The sequence below is a fragment of the Sitophilus oryzae genome, unplaced genomic scaffold, assembly GCF_002938485.1.
Source record: "Sitophilus oryzae breed Bouriz unplaced genomic scaffold, Soryzae_2.0 scaffold_1701_pilon_pilon, whole genome shotgun sequence".
NCBI lineage: Eukaryota > Metazoa > Arthropoda > Insecta > Coleoptera > Curculionidae > Sitophilus > Sitophilus oryzae.
The window spans coordinates 2,206,740-2,231,538 of NW_022146393.1; the positions used below are offsets into that span (position 1 = coordinate 2,206,740).

General features: G+C 31.7%; 2 protein-coding genes across 4 annotated transcripts in view; one reads left to right on the top strand and one right to left on the bottom strand.

The window, feature by feature from the left end:
* Positions 1-24,799, bottom strand: part of LOC115881185 (guanine nucleotide exchange factor subunit Rich) — a 50,119-nt gene that overhangs the window by 13,088 nt on the left and 12,232 nt on the right. The window lies entirely within an intron of this gene.
* LOC115881188 lies at positions 4,149-23,658 on the top strand. 3 transcript variants are annotated; one of them, XM_030898594.1, is made up of 2 exons: positions 4,149-4,219; positions 23,262-23,658. In XM_030898594.1, exons 1-2 carry the CDS (start codon positions 4,187-4,189, stop codon positions 23,514-23,516), a joined length of 288 nt encoding a protein of 95 aa, XP_030754454.1. In that variant the 5' UTR covers positions 4,149-4,186; the 3' UTR covers positions 23,517-23,658. The 3 variants fall into 3 exon arrangements, 2 of the variants coding, with proteins under 2 accessions (XP_030754454.1, XP_030754453.1); XM_030898593.1 differs by lacking the exon at positions 4,149-4,219 and adding an exon at positions 10,311-10,485; XR_004050004.1 differs by lacking the exon at positions 4,149-4,219 and adding an exon at positions 19,877-20,230.

The window sequence follows — 24,799 nt, forward strand, 5'->3', positions numbered from 1 at the left end:
GAAATAAAATATTTGCGAACAAAATATTTTTAATAAAATAATCTACATATCTCCTTTAAAAATAATTAAAGGAAAAAATACTAGAGCCCATAATATGAAACATCCTGTAAAAACAGCAAGAGTGTATGTCTTCGTGTGATCCCATCCGATAATATGGATTTTGTTTTTTCTTTGCTTTAAATCTTTTGTGACGTAAGGAGATTGAACCTATAAACAAAAAAAAATTAAAAAAAAGTATAAAACAAAATAAAATATTTCTAAGACGCTCTGTATAATTCAAGGATACAATAATATATCATTACCAAAATACTGCCAGTGAATTAAAATGTAGTTTAATAACAAATATACACCAAAAGTTTTCTAAAACACTCGGTATAAATAAATAAAGGTCACAATTACTTAAATTATACGAAGATATAAAACTTTCACTAGACTGCAAGAAATTATATAATAGATGTTCTAAATTTAGCTAGTACCAGAAGAATAGAAATTTTAAAAATTTAAATAATTATATAAGAATGATTAAAATGGGAAGATTATTTTACCATAAATTAGTTTTTAGTCACAATTAGTTAGTGCAACTATACAGGGTGTCTCAATATTCCGTGGACATAGAACTACTACGTATTTTTGGAGTCAATATAAGTCTATTGGACATAATTTACCTCTATACAAAAGTGATTCGTTTGTCCGCTAGAGGGTATCAAACTTTAAAAACATTAACACATTTTTTCCAGATATTTTAAGAACCGCTACATAGAGGCGTATAAAATATATTATGCTCTAATAATCTAGTTGGTGAAAATATGGTATTTTCTGTTAGTATTACAAATTATATTTGATAATAAGCCTCATAAAAGCTTGTAGAATGTAGAATAGGTCCTCACAATAGGAATTGACCTCAAATCCAAGGAATCAATAGAGAAAGAGGGACATATCCTCTATTATAGATAAGGGACAACACCGGTATCAGGTCTAAGGAGAGACCAAGTTAAAGAGGTGGAGAAAATGGAGACAGATCCTCCAGCCTCCACCTCATGGGTTCCTCAGCCGGAGACAAGCTCCTCGACTGTGAAGAGCGGCACGGAGGGCCAAACTCCAATCGTGGAAGGGTGTGTACCCTCGGAGGAAGAACTGTTGTCAGAGGATGGGAAATACCCTGTCCCCTCTACAACAGGGGTATGATGGGTTATAGATTGTGTGATGACTCAAGGAAGGGGTGCACAATAGATCTTTAAGGTTGCAGTGATTAACCCCCCCCCTCTTACTCATTCTACATTCATAAAAGCTTAAAAAATAATAAATTTTAAATCAATTAATGTTCGGGTTTATTTTTGATTGATTTGTGTAAAGGTAAATTATGTGCAATTAACTTATTTTGATTGAGAAAATACGTATTTGTTCTATGTCCACGGAATATAGCAATTCCCTGATATTTTGTATGTCTGTTTTGGGAAAATAAATTCTCCAATTTTTTTTCTCAAAAACTATGCGAAAAACGCCATATTTTTGGATACAAGAGACAAAAAATTTAGTAAATACTAGAGGGACCATTACACGAAAAGAAAATCTATCGTCGGTTGAGTTGGACAATATTTATACTAAAATTTATGTAGGGGTGAGGGTAGTTTTCGCCCGTTTTCACCCCCCTCTACTTTTTCTTGATTTTTGTGAAGGTCAAATGTTAAATCACGTAGCAAAACATAGACACCCAAATCTCAGTCAAATAGGAATAACGGTTCTTAAAATACCTGAAAAATGTGTTAATTTTTTAAAGTTTAATGCACTCTAGCGGACAAACAAATCACTTTTGTATAGAGGTAAATTGTGTCCAATGAACTTATTTTGATTCCAAAAATACGTAATAGTTCTATGTCCACGGAGTATTGGGACACACTGTATATAATATTGAAAATTTACATATTTCTCACAAAGGAAAATGCATATCTGCATATTCCTATTCGTAGCATATTAGATACTGCCCTGAAAAATTCAAGCTTCCCGATACGAAGTAGATATCATCTATAGATATCATTGGACAATGAACTACCTACTACAATATTTATCTGTTTTGAAAAGAATAAATCGAATATGTAGTACAAATTACATTAAAACTCAAAAATTACCTTAATGGTAATATAATGTAAAAATATCGTTAATAACTATACAGGTTTTGTCTGGCTGACCCTACGTATGTCATTCATTAAAAATATATACCGGCTGCTGCAATGACGTTGGAGACATAGGAAATCCCATGCAAATTTTTAACTGTTCAAAGTATTGTAGGTAGTTCATCAATAGGGTTATTAAATGACTACGTTTCTTTGATACACTTACCAAATTCGAGCAATTTTGGACAAACCGTTTTTTAGTAATTTAAGAAAAACTGCATCTATCTTTAAATTAAAACTGAACAAGGTAACAATGGAAAATCAGGCAACTGTCAACATACCTTCTGGTCAAATGTACGTTGACATTTTCCTAGTTTTGCATTGTTACCTATTGTTTTAATTTAAAAATAGATGCAGTTTTTCTTAAATTACTAAAAAACAGCTTGTCCAAAATTATTCAAATTTGGCAAATGTATTCAACATACCCAGTCCTTTCGGGACCCTATTTATGACTTGGCTGTTAATTCAACAGGGGAGTCAATATTTGAACAATTAAAAAATTTGCATGAGATTTCCTATGTTTCCAACGTCGATCCACCACCCGGTATACCGGGTACCGGGTGCGTCTCAATAGTGGCTTACCCCTATAACTTTTTTATTTTTTCAGATAAAAAAACGAGATTTGGTATATTAATATATGACATACATTAGGATTCATTGACGTATTTAAAATTCTTTTTGACCACTTCCTGTTTCACCGGAAATGACCGGATTTTTAAATGGTTTCACCGGATTTTTAAATGGCACCCTCGGTATTTTTTACTTTATTCCATAGAAAATGACATTCTGAATAGAATGACATATCATATGTCAACTTTTGACATTTTTGCTTAAAACAAAATTAAATTTTAAATTTCAATCTAGAGTGCCATGGCTGTGTTAAAAACACTGATTTTTAATCAAGGAGCCTTGGAAAATTAGATCTGATCGTCTAATGTTATTCGTGTCTTGTCCAGGCCGGTTAAAAAATGCCCAAGTCGTATTTTTAATCATATCTCAATTTTTTCAAATGGAATGAGGGTGGCTCATTAGCATATTTGGAAAAAACATTTTTTACAAATAATTTGGTACCACACACTTGATATTTCGAGTTAAATTGTCGTTATGAATCGCATGTTGCAATTTCAAATAAACCATATTCGAAAATGTCAAAAGTTGACATATGATATGTCATTCTATTCAGAGTGTATATATTCATAGGTGTTTTCTATTAAAAAAAAAATACCGAGGGTGCCATTGAAAAATCCAAAGTTGTGGTCAAGTGACCGAAAACAATTGAATACGTCAATCAATCCTAATTTTTGTCATATACTAACATACCAAATCTCAATGTTTTATCTGAAAAAATAAAAAATGTATAAGGGTGAGCCACTTTTGAGACGCACCCGGTATAAATATAATTTTCGATTCATACCGGGTGTTGACCTTTTAAATATATCGATGGCCAATGTTTACGACTTTTGATACTAAAATACCTATAGGTACATATATCTATAGATATAGACACGTAGTAATAAAACTCACATCTCATATAGTAATGAAAATATGGACAAATATAACTATATCTATAGATATCTAGTAATTTATTCGATTTTTGATACAGTAAAATAAATAAGTAAAAATATTTTATAATATATACTTACTTCCATTTCAAAAACAGTATCCTGGCACTCCAGAGCCTCAGTACTTTTATTCATCATGTTAAATACACTGAAGATTCACAATAAACACAAAACTCACATTTTTATTAACCATAAATATATCTCTATCCGGCAACAAAAATTCTATTGCGCATTCACTACAAAACAACACATAAACTATTATAATTAATTATAATACACCTATTATAACGTCCTTGGTATAATCGTAATCGGCAGGATTCAAATGTGATGTGTACAATGTATATAGGCTTTGGAGTAAAGTAGAATGATGGTCTATGGTATGGCGTTTACATTTCACCAGGTTGAAATTGTTCCTGCGATGGTGGTGGTATTAATTTGGTACTCTTTCACCTAATGGTACTTGCTACTCTCACATCGTTGTTAAAGGTAATTATAATATAATTAATGTAAAAACAAGACAGAGGAGAGAGGAACATCGTGACGAGACGAGTTTTAGATCAATATACAGGGTGTTTCTAAAAAGTTGCTTACTCTTATAACTTTTTTATTTCTTCAGATAAATCTTTAGATAAATAAACGAGATTTGGGACGTTAGTGATATGACATAAGTCAGAATTGATTGAGGTATTCAATTGTTTTCGGTCGCTTCCTATTTCACCGGAAATTACTACAACCTTTGATTTTTAAATGGCACCCTCGGTTTTTTTTCCGACTTGTCGGAATTAACTATCTCTGCACTGTGGTTGTCATTTTGTGGATCTGCCCAAGCTCACCTGATGATGGAGTAGGGCTCCGAAACCGGTAGTGAGGGCATGTTGATCCGCATCATGACAAACACAGCGTAGAATTAAATTTCTATATCAGCAGTTAAGTGGCAAGAATCCTTATATAATGTTATTATATACATATACTGCAAGAAATTTGTTTTCTATTTTATAATTTGGCTTGCCTGAAAAAAAGCCTTATACCATCTTTTTACTATCGATAGTTGCGCCTCGGTGGTACGAAAGTACTACCATTGCACGCAGGCCGCTATCTCCCGTTCGGGACTTAATATCTAACCGACACTTTCCGACAAGTCGGAATTAACTATCTCTGCACTGTGGTTGTCATTTTGTGGATCTGCCCAAGCTCACCTGATGATGGAGTAGGGCTCCGAAACCGGTAGTGAGAGCAGGTTGATCCGCATTATGACAAACAGCGTAGAATTAGAATTAAATTTCTATATCAGCAGTTAAGTGGCAAGAATCCTTATATAATTTTATTAATGTCACATATACCATATACTACAACCAAATCCCGTTTTTTTTTATCTGAAAAAATAAAAAAGTTATAGGGGTGAGCCACTTTTGAGAAACACCCGGTATTTAGTCAGTGTTATTCATAAACATCGTTTTAAATTTCAAGTCTTTATTATTTTTTAGTTATTTCATCATTATTTGATCTAAAACGTTTCATCATTATATGAAAACATAAAAAAAAAACTTATAACGTTCATGGGCGTTATGATCTATATTTGATATCAATTAAACTTTTAGCCTACGTAATAGAGGGCGCGATTTTTAAATTATTTGTTGCCAACCATGAAGATATTCGGCGCCTGGCTAACTAACTGGAATTTAAGTTTCTAGGTGGGAATTGAAGTGGTAGCTCTGCTGTAAAAAATGTGAATTTGCCACATTTTTATTTATTTATTTCCTGACATTGTCATTCGTTTTGACATTTTATTTTTCTGTTACGAGTTTTTGGTTTAAACAAATAGTGTTGTGATACTTTAAGCTTAAAAATGTTTACTAGCAGACCTTGCAGTCGAACATTGTTCTTTTTAGAAGCTGTTTTAGTGCGAAGTGTATAAGATAGCTTAATAGCCGTAAAAAACTCATCGCAAATTTATTCGAATATTTTGAACGGGAAAGCGGTAGTAATGGCCCTTTATGTCCCTTAAGTGCTGTTAAGAAGGTGAGCTTTGTTGATGTAATTAATAGGTGTTTATATAATTAATTATTTTTATTTCTTAAAATATTTTGATTAAGAGAAAATATGTTAAAATGGAAAACGCTGTGCTGAAAATCATAGGAAATCCCATGAAAATTGGACCGAGAGATATAGAAAAAGGCACTACCCGCCAAATCTTTATGAATAAACGACGAAACAAATGTAATAATAAAATATGTAAAAAATTAAATTTAAACAAATAATAATAATTTCTTTTATTTAATTTTTTTTAATTTTACTTTTTTATATATTTTATTATTACATTTATTTCGTCGTTTATTCATAAAGATTTGGCGGGTAGTGCCTTTTTCTATACCGGGTGCATCTCAAAAGTAGCTCACCTTTATAACTTTTTTATTTTTACAGTTAAAAAAACGAGATTTGGTATGTTAGTATATGACATAAATTAGGATTGATTGACGTATTCAATTGTTTTCGGTCACTTCCTCTTTCGCCGGAAACGACTACAACTTTTGATTTTTAAATGGCACCTACGGTACTTTTTTACTTTATTTCTATAGAAAATAACAATCTGAATAGAATGACATATCCTATGTCCACTTTTGACATTTTCGCATATGGTTTATTTGAAGTTATAACTATATATATATAATAAATTTGACTCGAAATACCAAGTGTGTGGTACCAAATTATTTGTAAAAAAATGCTTTTTCCAAATATGCTAATGAACAGCTAAAAAGCAGTAACTACAATTCTCGAAACAGTGGCTTCAGTTATGGAGAGAAATGGCCGATGCGCACCTATACTCCTGGTTCGAAAATAACTATTGCCAAATACCGGGTACCAATCTAAACCGAAAAACATGATCAACTTTGAATAGGATACGCTCTGGCCATGGAAGATGTGCGGTTTCCCTTTATAAGTGGGGTAAAATACCTTCCCTAGAATGTGATTGCGGATCCCCTCACCAAACCATCCACCACATAACTAGAGAGTGCAACATACGCGCTTATGGTGAAGTGTGGGGGACTTTCTGGAGGCTTCTCCAGCAGCTTTGGAATGGATAGGGCATCTAGATGTCAATATATAGTGTTCGTAAATACGTTTTTATGTTATCTTTTTATCATATACTTGTTTTTTTTATATTTACATTGTAATGCTTTCATTTACATTGTAGTTTATTTTATGTCTATGTTTAAGTCTTTTTTTTTTCTTGCATGTATAGCCATACGATAAATAAATAAATAAACAGAAAAAATAACCAAGTCCTTATAAACTTCTCTTTTTAAGTTCCTATCATAGGTTCCTATTAATATAATTCTCATCAAATGTTACATCGATTTTGACAATGACAAAAACACATACTTGGTGGTATTTTAATATTTTTAATTATTGTACCTTTCTCTGGGCCGTATTATAAATTTTACTAATTTGAAGATAGATTTTTGCAAATAACATTTATCAAGTATTATATAATAAATTTGACTCGAAATACCAAGTGTGTGGTACCAAATTATTTGTAAAAAAATGCTTTTTCCAAATATGCTAATGAGCCACCCTCGTTCCATTTGAAAAAATTGAGATATGATTAAAAATACGATTTGCGCATTTTCTAACTGGTCAGGACAAGACACTAAAAACATTAGACAATCAAATATATTTTTCCAAGGCTCCTTGATTAAGAATTAGTGTTTTTAACATAACCATGGCACTCTAGATTGAATTTTAAAATTTAATTTTGTTTTAAGCGAGAATGTTGTCAAAAGTTGACATATGATATGTCATTCTATTCAGAATGTCATTTTCTATCTAATAAAGTAAAAAAATACCGAGGGTGCCATTTAAAAATCAAAAGTCGTAGTTATTTCCGGTGACACAGGACGTGACCAAAAACAATTCAATACGTCAATCAATCCTGATTTATGTCGTATACTAACATGCCAAATCTCGTTTTTTTATCTGAAAAAATAAAAAAGTTATAGGGGTGAGCCATTTTGAGACGCACCCGGTATTTCTTTTTATTTTCTAATTTTTTGGTATTATTTTTTTTCGTTTTTGATACTACCTACAACATGCTATATTATATACAGTATCTTAAGGTCAAATTAACTTTAAAAAAAAAGTTTTAACCTTTTTCTATACCTCTGTCCAATTTAAACAGTACAAATACAAATATTGGCTTCCCTGTTGATCAGGGGCGGATACAGAAATTTATTTTAGGGGTGGCCCAAATAAAAAAGTAATGTAGAATATGCTTATTAGTGCGCCATTTTTAACTCAAAAGGCTATTGATTAACCCAACTTATAGATCTTAGGGGGGGCCCGGGCCCCATGGGCCCCCCTCTGTAACCGCCACTGCTGTTGATTTAAAAGCGAAGTTGTAAATACATTTTCAGAGACCTTTACTCTGTATGAGAAATTATTATGTTATCTATGATGATGGGCTACCCGGTACATACTTAAAGCTCTCAAATAAAAGATTCAACAAATCCCTAGTAAGATCATGCAAGTACATATATAATTACTATACTATAAACCGGTAATACACGCAAAGGATTTTTGAGCGTTCAGTCCCGCGCAGTTCAGATATGACATTCCATATCCGCCGACTCAGAGTACAGATATTTGGTATTCACAAACGCGTAAATATGTGGTGCACAACCCAGCCTTTTAAAAATCCCATTTACGACTTCGCTGTAAAATCAATAGGGGAGACCATATTTAGAGAGTTCAAAATCTGCATTGGATCTATTTTTTCCAACCCGGTATGTGGAAACTGGGTAGTGCACCTATTGGTCTGTGTATTTACAATTATATCTAAAACAGAAAAAAATAGGATTACTCTAGACCGTACACTATCATTTCGAAAACACCTAGAAAATGTTGCTAGTAAAATCAGAACACGAAACAATATTATACAAAAACTTTGTGGTACTTCTTCGGGTGCAAAAGCAACAACACTTCGGATCTCCGCCCTTGGTCTGGTATTCAGTGTGGCAGAGTGTTGTGCACCCGTATGGTTGAACAGCCACCACCCAAATCTCAGATAGCTGAACAACACCATGCGGCTGATTACAGGGACAATCAGATCCACACCTAGTTACTGGCTTCCAGTCCTGAGTTACATTCTACCTCCAAATCTACGCAGAAACGAGGCTCTTCTTAGAGAATTTCATAAAATAATAGCTACCCCAACGCTCCCTGTTCATGAAACACTTACTGCTTTACAGGAACAAGACTGAAGTCGAGAAACCCACCTTTGCGAACAGCTGAACAGCTAAAAAGCAGTAACTACAATTCTCGAGAACAGTGGCTTCAGTTATGGAGAGAAATGGCCGATGCGCACCTATACTCCTGGTTCGAAAATAACAAAATAATTTTGCCAGATACCGGGTACCGATCTAAACCGAAAAACATGATCAACTTTGAATAGGATACGCTCTGGCCATGGAAGATGTGCGGTTTCCCTTTATAAGTGGGGTAAAATTCCTTCCCTAGAATGTGATTGCGGATCCCCTCACCAAACCATCCACCACATAACTAGAGAGTGCAACATACGCGCTTATGGTGAAGTGTGGGGGACTTTCTGGAGGCTTCTCCAGCAGCTTTGGAATGGATAGGGCATCTAGATGTCAATATATAGTGTTCGTAAATACGTTTTTATGTTATCTTTTTATCATATACTTGTTTTTTTTATATTTACATTGTAATGCTTTCATTTACATTGTAGTTTATTTTAAGTCTATGTTTAAGTCTTTTTTTTTCTTGCATGTATAGCCATACGATAAATAAATAAATAAACAGAAAAAATAACCAAGTCCTCATAAACTTCTCTTTTTAAGTTCCTATCATAGGTTCCTATTAATATAATTCTCAACAAATGTTACATCGATTTTGACAATGACAAAAACACATACTTGGTGGTATTTTAATATTTTTAATTATTGTACCTTTCTCTGGGCCGTATTATAAATTTTACTAATTTGAAGATAGATTTTTGCAAATAACATTTATCGATATTTAAATGTTACCAGCAAGTATGTGTTTTTGTCATTGTCAAAATCGATGTCACATTTGATGAGAATTATATTAATAGGAATTTAAAAAGGGAAGTTTATGAGGACTTGGTTATTTTTTCTGTTTTTTCCAAATGAAACGATTCTAGACGATAGTACAACTTTAACGCCTCTTCATAATAGTTTAATAAAACTTTTGCATAAAATTATCTGGGGAGAAAATATTTGACCTTTTCTAAATTTACATGGGATTTCCTGTCCCGTGTTCCGATGCCACCACACGGTATTACCTACACTCACACAATTAAAAATTCACCGAAATGAAAATTCACCGGTAAAATATTAATTGAATCAGTCTTGCATGTATCTTGTATGTGTTGAGAAAAAATATTCATGACTAATGAAAATATTTTTCAACCGTGTGAAAGTGCATAAATGCAACTAAAATACATTTTCTCTACTGATAGCAATTTTGCTTATCATAAAGTCGCAAATATTAATTTATATTTAACGTAAACGCGACCTGGTAAGAGAAAGTTTTGTGATCTGATCCGGTAATGTTAAAATCGCTTCTTGAAAAAACTATAGCATAAATAAGTTCAGTGGACCATAAACGGTATTTACAAAATCCGTATAGCAATAATTTTCAGTATCATAAAATTTAGATCGTGAAAAATGGTACATGTTGTGAATGTGTCGGAAAGTAACTACAACATTAATGTAAGTGATTTCTCTATAGGTATATAAAAATAGGTGTATGTAGAGCGATTTTTTCCCTAAAAAAATTAAAAAATACAAGGTCTACACAAGTGGCACTTTTTCATATCTATAGGTAAGGCTATTATTAGACCGAGAGCTGGCTACATAAAAGACCTTATCATCTTTACATGGCTAGTTTTTTGCGTGAAGTATCCTTTTGTGTAGCCATTGTGAAATAGTCATGTCTGCCAGCGCGATCCCGGGGCTTAAAGCGGGGGCGGCCAATCGAAAGGGTGAAATTTTGACACTAAAAATATTATAAGGTACACGAGTTATAATTGCCAAATAGCTTTTATTTATTATTAGGAAACGTGTAAAATTGTTGACAGACATTTTTCTCGAGGCTGAAATGCCGTCAGACAGCGCGAAAGAGGCATAGAATTTTGACAAAAGAAAATCATCGCATACATACATGTCGGTTGGTGGAATGTCATGTTTATTGTTAATTAATTTAAAAAGCCGTATGCAAAAGGGCAGACAAAAAAATCGTTATTGAAATAATAAAAAAATATATTTATAATATAATCGTATACTATATGATTTATCTGTACTTAAATAAATGAGGCGGCCAGCGTTCCCTGAATAAAGCGCTAGAGTAATATCGCGCTTTTGATAACTGTCTGCAGCTGATTGAGCCACAATCTTTTTGTCTGCCCTTTTGCATACGGCTTTTAAAATAAATAAATATGACATTTCACCATTTGGCATGCAAATATGCCATAATTTTTTTCATTTTTTAATAATTTTTAAAATTGCATTCCTCTTTCGCGTTGTCTGTCGGCATTTTAGCGACTAGAAAAATGTCTGCCAAACAATTTTCCACCTTTCTTAATAATAAATAAAAGCTATTTTCGCAATTATAACTCATGTATGTTATAATATTTTTAGTGTCAAAATTTCACCCTTTTGATTGGCCACCCCCGGTTTAAGCTCCGGGATCGCGCTGGCAGACATGACTATTTCATAATGGCTACACAAAAGGATATTTCACACAAAAAATTAGCTATGTAACGATGATAAGGTTTTTATGTAGCCAGCTCTAAGACTATATCTATGTTGCCATAACGCAGTGCGCAAAATATTTCGCATATTTTTAACACAAACGCCACAAAATAATTATAACAAAATAATTATATTGTTAAACCAACTATACCTATAAACCAACAACGGACAACGGCCACTTCCTTCCATAGTTACAGCACGGGTTACAGTGACAAGTTGATTAAAATGACATTGTAAGACCCTTCCACGCCATTTTTATACTAAATTAAACATGCTACTTATTACTATTAACAACAGCTTAGATATAATAGAATATAATACGATTGTAAAGGATTTTCAGGAAAATTCAGTTACCTGCAGGCTTAAAAAATAAAAGTAGGAATTTCCAACCGCCAGAAAGTAAAATAAAAATGAGCAAAACGATCGCAAAGTTAAGAAGAAAAAAATAAATTATAATAATTAACTTCGCTTTTTTAATGGAACACTCTATATATTTTAATTTTTGGATCATTCTCTTTACAAACATACCAGGTGTTTTTCGAAAGTGGCTCATCCTTTAACTTTTTTTTATTTTTTTCAGATAAATAAACGAGATTTAGTATGTTAGTATATGACATAAATTAGGATTAATTAACGCGTTCAATTGTGAAAATGACACCTTCGGTATCTTTTACTTTATTCAATAGAAAGGTGACTTCTGAATAGAATGACATATGATACGTCAACTTTTGACATTTTTAATTAAAAAAAATCCTATTTTAAATTTCAATATACAGTTCCCATGTCTGTGTTAAAAACTAACTTTTAACCAAGGAGCCTTGGAAAAATAAATTTGATTGTCTAATGTTTTTCCGGTTTTAAGTGTCTTGTCTTGTCTGGTGGCATTCTGAATAGAATGACATATGATATGTCAACTTTTGACATTTTTAATTAAAAGAAAATCCTATTTTAAATTTCAATATACAGTTCCCATGTCTATGTTAAAAACTAACTTTTAACCAAGGAGCCTTGGAAAAATAGATTTAATCGTCTACTGTTTTTCCAGTTTTAAGTGTCTTGTCTTGGCCGGTTAAAAGATGCCCAAATCGTATTTTCAATCATAACTCATGTTTCTCAAATGAAACGAGTTCCTAACCAACTCATTTGCATATTTGAAAAAAGCATTTTTCAACAAATAATTTGGTACCATGTACCTAAACCATGTACACACTCCGTATTTCAAGTCAAATTGTCGTTAAATTTATGGTAATGGCTATGGTATTTTTGTAATTGAAAATGTCAAAGATGGCATATGATATATCATTCTACTCAGAATGTCATTTTCTATCAAATGAAGTAAAAACATATCGAGGATGTCATTAAAAAAAATCAAAAGTTGTAGTCGTTTCCGGTGAAACAGGAAGTGACAGAAAACAATTGAATACGTCAATCAATCCTAACTTATGTCATATACTGAGAAACCGAATCTCGTTTTTTTATCTGAAAAAATTTATACAACTAGAAAAATTCTTTCAAAGTAACTTATACAGGGTTTCCCAGAAATAAGTGCAAGTATTTTAACTGGTTGTATAGTTCAACCCCAGAAAAACGTCCATGAGGTTTTTTTCACGAAAAAAAAATTTTGAAATTCGGAATTTTTTGAAAAAAATTTTAGAAATTTTTTTTAGTTAAAAAATATAATTTCTTGATAATATGGCAACATAGGTATTAGATTAAATTTACAAAAAAGAAAATACAGAAAAAATCCAGTGGTTCTCAAAATTTTAACAAAAAATTATTTTTTTTTTAAATTTTCAAAGTAGTAAAATAACTCCGTTATTTTGGACTTATTTGAAAAACGATAAAGAAAAAATATTATGTTTCTTTTATCGAGATCTACCACCCCTTATAGTATAGGAGCTGGCAAACATTGAGGTGAACGATATTTATCAAAATTTTCACCTACATGGTCTAATTATACATGGTATAGACAAATTAAAATCGACCGTCTGCCGTTTCAAAGTGGCAGCTTTAACTAGGGGGATGCAGTTAAAAAAGGGTGGTTTTAAGATTTGGTGAACAATATTGATCAAAACTCATATTCACTCACTTAAAGAAACAACTTAAGAATGTGCCGAAATCACGTGAGCAGACGATTTATTTGACAGCTTAACCCTGGCAGACGCCTGTCAAAGTGGCATATTTTACGGTAAAGTGAACGACAATTATTACACATTAATTTTGGTGGATGTATTCCCCTATTAGTAGGTTAACTAAAAACCATATGGCAGACGAAATATTTGACAGCGTTTATGTGGCAGACGCTGTCAACGTGACAAGTTCACTCTTATTGATAAAAAATTAAAATTACTCAAATTGGTTTTAACAAAACCTAAGAATACTTCAACAAACCTAAAACCATTACTAAAAAAAATATATAACAAAAAATATATTCTATAAATGCGAATCTAGTTCCCCAAGTATTGTAAAAAGCACATTTCTTAAAACTATAAAATAGTTAGGATTTTAAAACATCACAAAATCAGTCTCACATTTTTATTATTTTACAAATAAGTAACGTAAATAAGAGAGAGAACTTCAACAAATCGACAATCCAGCATCATTCTAAAAAACATTTCTTAAAACTATAAAACAGGATTTTAAAATATTGCAAACCAGCCTCCCATTTCTATTCTTTCACAAATAAGTAACCTAAATAAGAGGGGGAGAACTTTAATAAATCTTAACGTATTTATCTAAACAAAAATAAAACAAAAAAATATCTCCTACAAATGAATCTAGTTCAAACATCGTTTCCAAAAATATATTTCTTAAAACCTTAAAGCAGGATATGTAGTTATATCAAAGACTAATAAGTTCCCAAAAACTTGTTGAAAAATAAGTCGTTATCTAAGATATCACCATCGTCGTCACTTAATTCAACCAATATTGCGTCGGCGTCCCCGTCCTCGTGACTTTGGTTAGTTAAATCAGATTTATGCAAAATATCACCAAGTTGAACGGGCGTTTGAGGCCCTTCAAACCACAATATATCGAATTTATTTTCATTCAGTATCCAACCATGATTTAGAGACAATATTATATCTGATGAAATTATTGATCAACTTGACGACATTCAGAAAACAATAAATAACCGTGAAAATTTCTCACCACAACTGGAATATCTTTTAGAACAATACAATAAATACTGTGGAGAAACATTAAATGGTAAATATGGAAAAGCAGCGCAATTTTGGTATACCTATATGCATCTCATACAGAATTTTTTTGACTTTTCCAGCAGCATTAGGACTTCAGATTTTGAGCCATATAGATCGATTTTATTTAAAATATCATCTATTTTCTTTGTATTTAATCAGCCTAATTATTCTAGGTGGACAATAAAGTTTCACGACAATCTTCTGAAATTCGAAAATAAATATCCCAACTTTAAGAGAGAATTTATGAATGGTTGTTTTAAAAATTTTGATAGCGACCATCTCTTTAACATTGCAACCGGAAAAGCTGCTGACATAAAGACTGAAGAGTTTTTGTTAAATATTTTAGAAAATGGAAATAATTCTCCCTCTAAATTTATAGAAGAATGTGCCATCGGCATCACGAGATTTGAGAAGCCGATCAAAAAAATTCAAATCAAAACCTTCGCAAACGAAGGGGTAAAATATACGCTTCGTCAAAAAAATTCCATTTGTGAATTAAAACTGGAAAGAGACTTATTTAGCAGGATGTTATTGCTTTCAATTGATAATAAAATCGATCTTGAGCTGGTTCTTAGTTACCCTTTGACGCCAGACAAATAAAGCAAATCTATTACACATTATAGAAAGCTTTGATACGAATCCCGAAGATCCGCCTTTGATTGATTCAATTATTGTTGACGGATTCTTTTTTTTACATCTCCTCAAGGAACCTCCTACAACATTTCAGGCTCTAGCTAGATTTATTTTAGCTAAATTGTGTGCTTTACAAGGAAATGAGCTGGAAATTTAGTTTTTGACGAGGTTTTTGATAAAATCGTAACACCTTCCTTGAAAGATATTGAACGGGACCGAAGAGCTACCTCAGTTTTTCGAGAAGAAAACTTTGTTATCAATGGACCTAACCAAAAACGGCCTTCTAATTTCTTAGCATCTTTGAGGCAGGAAAACTTTGAGCAGGTCGCAGGAAAAAAAAACAACGCTTTATTGTACAAAAAGCCAAAACAGCTTCATCGACAAAGCAAAACAAAAAAAGCACAACAACAAATATACAAATAATACAAAATATGTCATACAATACAAATCAATTCAAAAAAAAAATACGTCATAAAATTACAAATAAAACATATATGGACATTGCAGAACACAGGCGTATCTAGAAGGAAAACTGTAAATGGATAAAATCATGTTATAATAACATAAAATCAAGAGTTATAAAATATTAAATACTAGACCTTTAACCAGTGTGTGAGATGATCAAAGGAGCGCTTGTGACATATCTTGTTGAAGAGTGGGAAAAAATAACTGTTATTACCCTATAATTAATGATAAATCAATATAATATAGTTGATTGATAATCATTGCTATAAATTTTATCAGAAAAACGAACATGTTATTAAGGAAATAGCACTATTGTGAGCATGAATATAGAAGGCCGATACTAAAATGTTGTTTCATATAACAAAAACTGTTTGCAAAAATAGAGTTATACGAACTTCAGATACAGATATTGCAGTTATTGCATTAGCGCATGTTGACCAATTTAAAAAAGAAAATAAGCTTGTTTGGATGGAAACTGGTCAAATTTCGAATAATTCGATAAGATATATTAATCTTACAAAGATACAGGGCTCTTTAGGATCAACTCTAAGCCAAGCACTACCAGCATTCCATGCATTTAGTGGTTGTGATTACGAAGCCTCATTTTATGACAAAGGAAAAAAGAAACCTTTTGCAATATTAAAAAATATATAGCAATCAAACTCAAGCTGCTTTTGCGTCATTGGGGTCAAAGCCATTTAAAGACATCCCTCAGGAAACATTAAATACTCTGGAAGGCTATGTTCGCAATTTATACTGAAAACCAAATTTAAAGGATATAGATAAGGCCAGAATGGAATATTTTATTAAAACTTATGGATGCATTGATATTTTTTCTGATGAAAAAAATCCAGTTTTATTAAAGTAACATTTTAATGCTCAAAACTTTCCCCCCTGCAAATCAGTATTATTGCAAAAAATTCGAAGGACCAACCAAATTGCTGCAATTTGGACGAATGCAACCAAAGCTACTCCAAAATTTTACGATCGACTAAATAATGGTTGGATACTGAAGGAAATAAATCTGATATAAGTTAGGTTTGAAGGGCATCAAACGCCCGTTCAACTTGGTGATATTTTACATAAATCTGATTTAACTAACGAAAGTGACGACGACGGGGACGCTGACGCAATTTTGATTGAATCAAGTGACGAGGAGATTTCTTAAATAACGACATATTTTGTATTTTGAAATCTTAGGTAAACAAGTTTCCTTTTGGGAACTTATTAGTCTTTGATATAACTACATATCCTGTTTTGGTTTTAAGAAATATTTTTGGAAACGATGTTTCAACTAGATTCATTTGTAGAGGATATATTTTTATTTAGATAAATACGTTAAGATTTGTTATAGTTCCCTCCCTCTTATTTAGGTTACGAAAGGTTATTTGCGAAAGAATAAAAATGGGAGGCTTACTTGCAATATTTTAAAACCTTCCTTTATAGTTTTAAGCAATGTTTTTTAGAATGATGCTGCATTGTTGATTTGTTGAAGTTCTCTCTCTTATTTAGAGGTTACCTTGTAAAATAATAAATGGAGACTGATATTGTGGGATGTTTTTGTATCCTTTCAAAACTATAGCATTTTATAGTTTTAAGAAATGTGCTTTTTACAATACTTGGGGAACTAGATTCGCATTTATAGAATATATTCTTTGTTATATATTTTTAATAATAATTTTAGGTTTGTTGAAGTATTCTTAGGTTTTGTTAATGAATACAAACGAGGGACTGATTTTATTATGGTTTAAAAATCCTGTTTCATGTTAGTTAAAGAATAACATTTATTTTACTTTTACTTTTATTTCTACACCAAACCTAACCAATTTTCAACAAAAATGTTTTAAAATGTTACTTCACTGTGTTGTTTAATATTTAGTTCACCAATTTGAGTAGGTTTTAATTTTTTAATAACAAAAGTGAACTTGAAATACTTTGATAAAGGTTCGCCAAGAAACGTTGTCAAATATTTCGTCTGCCATATGGTTTTTAGTTAACGTACTAATAAGGGAATACACCTTTGGAATACACACACCAAAATTAATTTGTAATACTTTTGGTTCACTTTAGCGTAAAATATGTCACTTTGACAAGGGTCTGCCAAAGTTGCTTTCGTCACATAGGTCAGTTCGTTTTCTTAAATTAAAAAAAATACCCTTGTACTTTATGCTATTTTACCAATTTAAACGATTATAAATATTATTTAATAAGAGTGAGTTAAAATACTTGACAGCACCTCGCTACGCTGGTGTTCGCCGTCAAATATTTCGTCTGCCATATGGTTTTTAGTTAACCTACTAATAGGGGAATACATCCACCAAAATTAATGTGTAATAATTGTCGTTCACTTTACCGTAAAATATGCCACTTTTGACAGGCGTCTGCCAGGGTTAAGCTGTCAAATAAATCGTCTGCTCACGTGATTTCGGCACATTCTGAAGTTGTTTCTTTAAGTGAGTGAATATGAGTTTTGATCAATATTGTTCACCAAATCTTAAAACCACCCTTTTTTAACTGCATCCCCCTAGTTAAAGCTGTCACTTTGAAACGGCAGACGGTCGATTTTAATTTGTCTATACCATGTATAATTAGACCATGTAGGTGAAAATTTTGATAAATATCGTTCACCTCAATGTTTGCCAGCTCCTATACTATTAGGGCTCGAACATACTGACGACCAGGTCGCACCGGCCAGGCCGCAGCTACCTCTAAAACCATTAAATCAAATGATATAGCGCACACTAACGTCCTGGCCGTCCGTTGGTCGTTGCGACCAGAAGACTGCACGGAAATATTATTATTTTCTGCCGCTTGTTGCCGGTTTTCTTTCAAATTAATAATTTTAAATAAATTTTTCAGATGAAATCCTTCAAATTCAAGGCAATTATATTTTATTTCATAAGATATAGTATTTTATGTAGTTTTTTGCACAGGTGCAGAAAATCCAAAGAAATAGTATACAGACTGATTAAAGGTAAACCAAACTAACTCCTTTTTTTTTGAATATGGTCGATCTCTAGTAAATTCAAAACATTTTTACATGACATACCTACTCTATTTATGGTTGGTATGTTACCTGTTATTATACCTTTGAGTTTCTGTTGTTAAAATAAAAAAAATAATATTTAAAGTTTAAAAAAAAAAAAAATTGTTTTTTATTAAATTAGTATTTTAGTTGTATTGTAGTAATGTACAAGAGGGACAACTGTATTTTAAATATTATATTTAATTTAACGTTTTTCAAACAGGGTTCAATAGACTATATTTCTACTAGGTACATTTATTTTGAAAAAAATTAAGAAAGTAACTGCAACATCTATAAAATTGAAGTAATTAATTGTTGTAGATTCTTCGTTATATTGTAAACATTGAAATAACTGGAAGCTAAACTTTCTACCTGCTTATATTTAGAGCCAGTGTCTGACGATCTTTATTTACGATGGCCCTAATATGTTTACTTCTAAAGCCGATAAGGGCGCCATATCAGTAGAAAAAAGAAATAGAATATCACCCTTTTTGTCGGTAGCGCGTACACAATGCTTTTTGTTTGTTGTGAATAGCAACTTTGCTTTTTAGTTAACTCGGATATTTTAACATTTCTGAAACATTATTTTCTAATTGATAAAACGTAAAAAATCGTTAGATTTGACAACTCTCTTGAAACTGGTCGTTCATCTGGCCGCAGCTAAAAACGCAATACATCCGGCCAGCCGACGGCCAGGTCGTTGCGACCTGGTCGTCAGTGAGTTCGAGCCCTTAAAATACTTGCACTTATTTCTGGGTCACCCTGAATCAATATTTTACCAAAACTTCGTATTTGAAGGCCTATTTTCTTGGACTATAAAGTATTATTAAATCTAGCAGCTTCACTGCTCAGTCTCTTATGCGTTATAAATTCATAAAAAATGTAAAGAAAGCGTTTTCACGTTTTCAGTATTCTGAATAATATAAACACTCACACTGTATAAATAGATTAGATTTGTTGACCACTCTGTTTTTCATCAATTTATCGTCGTAACTCACCTTAACTGAATTCCATTTACATTAATAATGTTTCTTTGATAACATACCTGTGGCACAAGCAAAATCGCAAACTCAGTGTTCGAATAGCAATCGATGTTGAACAATCAGAAAAAAAAATAAACAGAAAAATCCTGGTCGCAGGTTACTAGTACAGTAAATAACATCACGACGCCGATAAACAAGCACACATAAGTTAAGATATCAATTTAGTGGTCGATTAAGTTATTATTGAATTAGAATCAACAAATGGATGTTCTGTTATCAGTTAGATTTGTGAACCTGCTCTAGTGTGGTGTGAGACTATTATATACATTATAATATAACGTATTATATTTTTGTGCCGCGAAAGTATCTTTCCGGAAACTAAGAAGATGTTTAATAGTGTAGGTAATTTAAATAGGTCCAAAATATGTTTTTTACCGGATTCCGAACCGCGGTCCTCAGAAATAACGGCCTAGCGAGTGGCTCGTAGTTCCGATCTCAACCGGACACTCACTGAAGTGTTTTCAAATTTTGCCATGTCAATAATTCACTCACTGTAAGGATACTTTTAAAATAAATTAAAATTAAATTTTTGGCCTTGGTTTATAACTTGACGTTTTAGTCACAATATAAAATTAATATCTATATTTAAAAATCCGCGTGTATATCTCAGGAAGGTAGGCCTTTTACGTTATAAAATTCAAATTTGTAGAGCCATTAATTAATAATTATTAATTTAAAAAAATAAAATATTGGTTATATATTCAGAATATTTTTTTAAATTAAAAAGTTTGCTAAAGGTAAATAAAATCGTATAACCTTGAAAGTCGGCCGATTTTAGACCTATATTTAAAATTATCTTGATTGGATTGAAATAATATCACCTACTTATTTTTTTAACTTAATAACGGAATAATTTTATCTGATTACTATAAAAACTGTATCAGCACAGCTTATTCAGAACCAGCTGGTCATCTTAGCTTATTTTTTTTTGAGTATCCTCGCATCACCTACGTCATTTATTCTTGTACCTATGCCAGCTGTATAAACAACAGTCACATCATTTATCTATGCAGTCTCGGTCGTTTTGTATAGGCTTGGTGTATTCACCGCAGGTGCCTGCCACCATCGGAGAATATAGTAAACAACTGGTATAAACAAATACACGGGTTTAAATAGTAAACGAAAGTAAATAATAATTATATTTTAAAAGTGTTAGGAAAAATATTATTTGTGAATATTCTAAAAATAAAAAAGTAAATATTTTGATATCTTCAGAAGGTCTAACTTGTATTATAATTTATTAATCCAGCTAAAAAAACTTTTTAGATGAGTTCAACTATGGTAGCGAGCATAATTTTACGCCACCGGTTTTGCTAGTGGGGTCATAACTGGGGCTGTTTCGGCTATAACGATTTTTTTAAAGGTACATAATTATAATTTTAGATGTTCATAGAACAATTAGTTGATTAAAAAAAGTATACCATTAATATTCTCTCATAGCATTATAGTATAGCCTATTTAATTTTTTGATTATGTTTGTAATAAACACTTTGTTTATTGTACTCACTTGTTTCGTCGAACTGCTTGAATCCATTTGTGATTTTGATCAAATCGGTTTGAGAAACTGTGAAGCTATAAAATGCTTTTTCGGGAGAGTTGAATATCCGGGAAAATTGAGTTATTGAATGTTATTTCACCCACAACGCCCTAATTACGCCCTCCTTTACGAGTTAACATTTTTTCGGCAATTTTATTATTACATTTGAAATTGTCACAACACGACGACCGCGACGCCTAGTTCAGTTTTTTTTTCATTTATTTTTTACTACCCGAAACACATTACGTCCCACAAACCTCGTACCTGAGGGTTTTACTCGTTTACGCGTTTCACTAACTGCACTAGCAAAAAATTAAATACTTAATAAATATTATGACAAAGCCACGATTTTAACACTATTTAAATGCGATCGACATAAACGGTAACAGGACTATGTGAAATACTTTATACCCGGCACTTCTAATTTCTGCCGTTCGAGCGTTGCAGTCGGAATTTTTAAAATGAACTGAAATGTACCAAGCCACAGACTAACCTAAAATTAGTTTGTGTACCAAGCCTATATGAAGCTTCAATTGCTGTCCTCCATTCGCGAATTTCACGTTCCAGAGCTTTACGCCCTGGGCTACTCGAGAACGGTTCTGAAAGGAGCTGCAGTGCGATTCTGTAAACATATTTCCTGTGTAGTGACTCATCAATCGTATACAAATAACATAGGCTAGGCAAGAAATTTCTTGCTACGGAGCTTACAGAATCCCACTGCTGTGCGCCGATAGCCTAGTGCCTCCATATGACGCAGAACAGTTCTGACACAGTTCTGAACTTTATGACTCAACTGAATGGAGTGAGAGTACCTATCGCATTCTTGAACAGTTCAGAGCTACACAACTGCGTGAATGGAAGACAGTAAATGGAGCTCAAAACTCGTCTTGTTACATAACATAAGCGAATACTTATTTAGAAAGGCAAATGCGCAAATTTACATGTAATTGACCGTAAGTCGGCAGGCTGGTTATGAAGAGGCTGTGATATCAGTTTAACTGAAATTTTTCAAGTTCGAAAAAATATCACTACTGAATGAATAGACTTTTAAAAAATATTTTTATTTAAAGTAAAAAATAAAGAAAAATGGTATTTCCATTTTTGTGTATTTGTGTATTTGATAAATACGAAAAAATAGCGCCAACCTTTGATGCCAACGCTCGAACTATTATTTCTAAATGTCATTGTAGGTACAGTACGTCTGCTGGATCTGTGTCAAAGATCTGTGTCTATGAAAGGAATGCGGACAAAAAACATTTAAATAAACAGCAATATATTTTATACGTCGACTTGACGAGTACGTCACCGCAAATCGCTCCGCCCACTCATTTTATTAGCTACTTGCAAATTTGTCGAATTTTTATTGATGGACCACCCCGTAGCTACAGAACGGACAGACGTACTGTACAAATAATATACCTGTAATACACATAAACATTAAAAATATTTTGTGTAAAGCACAAATTTATTTTTTTGCTACAAACGCACATGACGTGTACCAAAATATATAGGTACATTTTTGATGCACGTAATTTAATAAGTACCTAAGTAAGAAGTAACAAGGAAGTAACAAAGGAAGTAACCGAAAATGATAAAGTCATTATTTGAATTTAATTTTGACGCTTAATGACATAAAATGGTTTAGAATGTCAGAATGAAATTAAATAAAACGTTATTTTATTTATATTTGAAATCTCAATAAGTAAATATGATCAGACGATAATGAATTTTCTGGTTTATATAGTAAAATATTTAAATTCAATTCAAAACACTAGGTAATGCTTCGTTTTTATTATGAAGATGATTATAACTAATCTTTGATGGTATTTCAGATGGCAAACAAGTCTTTTCGAAATACCGAAGCAGGAACCGAATTGAATAAAATTAACGTCAATGGAAAAATCAAAGCAACCACCACTTGCACCCCTGAGGTTTGTAGATCAGCAAGACAGCAATTCCAGCCACCAAACTTAGCAGAGAATAGTCCTTGGAACCAGAAGAAAACATATTTCTTCATCGCAGTGATCGTGCTTTTGCTCGTCTGGATCATTATTTACTCCATTGTTAGTGAATTGAAGTTGGTGTGATGGTAGTTGCGGAATTTGTGATTAGTGTGAGAATTTTTACCAAAAACTATGTGCTAGGAATAAGTAAATGTTTTGTGAGCATAATGTTGACTGATAGATAACGGTAAAAGATTCCTAATAAAAATCTATAAATATATTATAAGACATCAAAAATTTCTTATCTACGCCCTCTTGTTTTTAGTTAAATATTTTTTTATATATTTTATTATAGACAAAAATGTATTTTTATCTCGAGATGTACTATACCTATAATGAACTGAAAATAGTTTTATTTGTCAGAGACCAATTTCATTTCTTAAGGCGGACTCTGACGACTCGTGTACTTGGCAAACGTTTTTTATTGACATTAAAGTCCTGCGATAGTGCGCCCGTAGCAGTCTGTATGCCAATAACAAATGTTTGCCAAGTACACGAGTCGTCTGAGCGCGCCATTAGAAAAACAATATGCAAATGTAATTAAAAAATGCAGTGTAAGAAAAATTAGTTTATTAATAGAGCTACGATTTTTGTTCCATATAAATAAATAAACTGTATTTTTACATTCTGTGATAATATTTATAATAATATTTTAAAGCTATGTGTAAATAAATCAGAATTTTTTTTTTAAAAATATTACTTCTGTAAAATAATGTAAAATAAAAATATTGTGTAAAAATTATCAAAAACAAAATTTAACATTTATTCAAATGATATGTCAATCCTAACCTATTGTATTTAAATTTGAAAGGTATTGTATGAAAATAAAGAAACCTAATTTAATAAATTATGTAGTTTATTTAAGTTTCTTTACAAAAATCAATGTACATAACAAAAAAGAGTATTTTAAAAACAGATAGTTAGGCATTAAATATTTCTATAATACCAAATGTATAAAATATGTTAAATAATATAAAATGTTATGCGTGAACAATTAAATTTGATATTCTAAAAGTAAATAAATTTTATATTTTATTATTCTTGTAAAAATTAATAATGAATAAAGCATTATTAGATTACATGATTAAAAAATATTTTTTTACAAATTATATGTAAAATTTTAGAATAAATTCATGTTTCCAAATAATGCCTATTATATTTAAAACATTATTATTCCACTGATTCGTAATAAAACAGGTACATTAAAAATTCTATTACCTATATTTTCTCTCAATTTGCAGAGTGTGTAAACGATTTTTTAACCATAAAGAATGCTAGAGTGTAGAGATATTTTTAGTTTAGTATTTTAGACTTATATTACTTATTAATATACAGATGTATTTAAAAAATATTTTTCATATTAATTG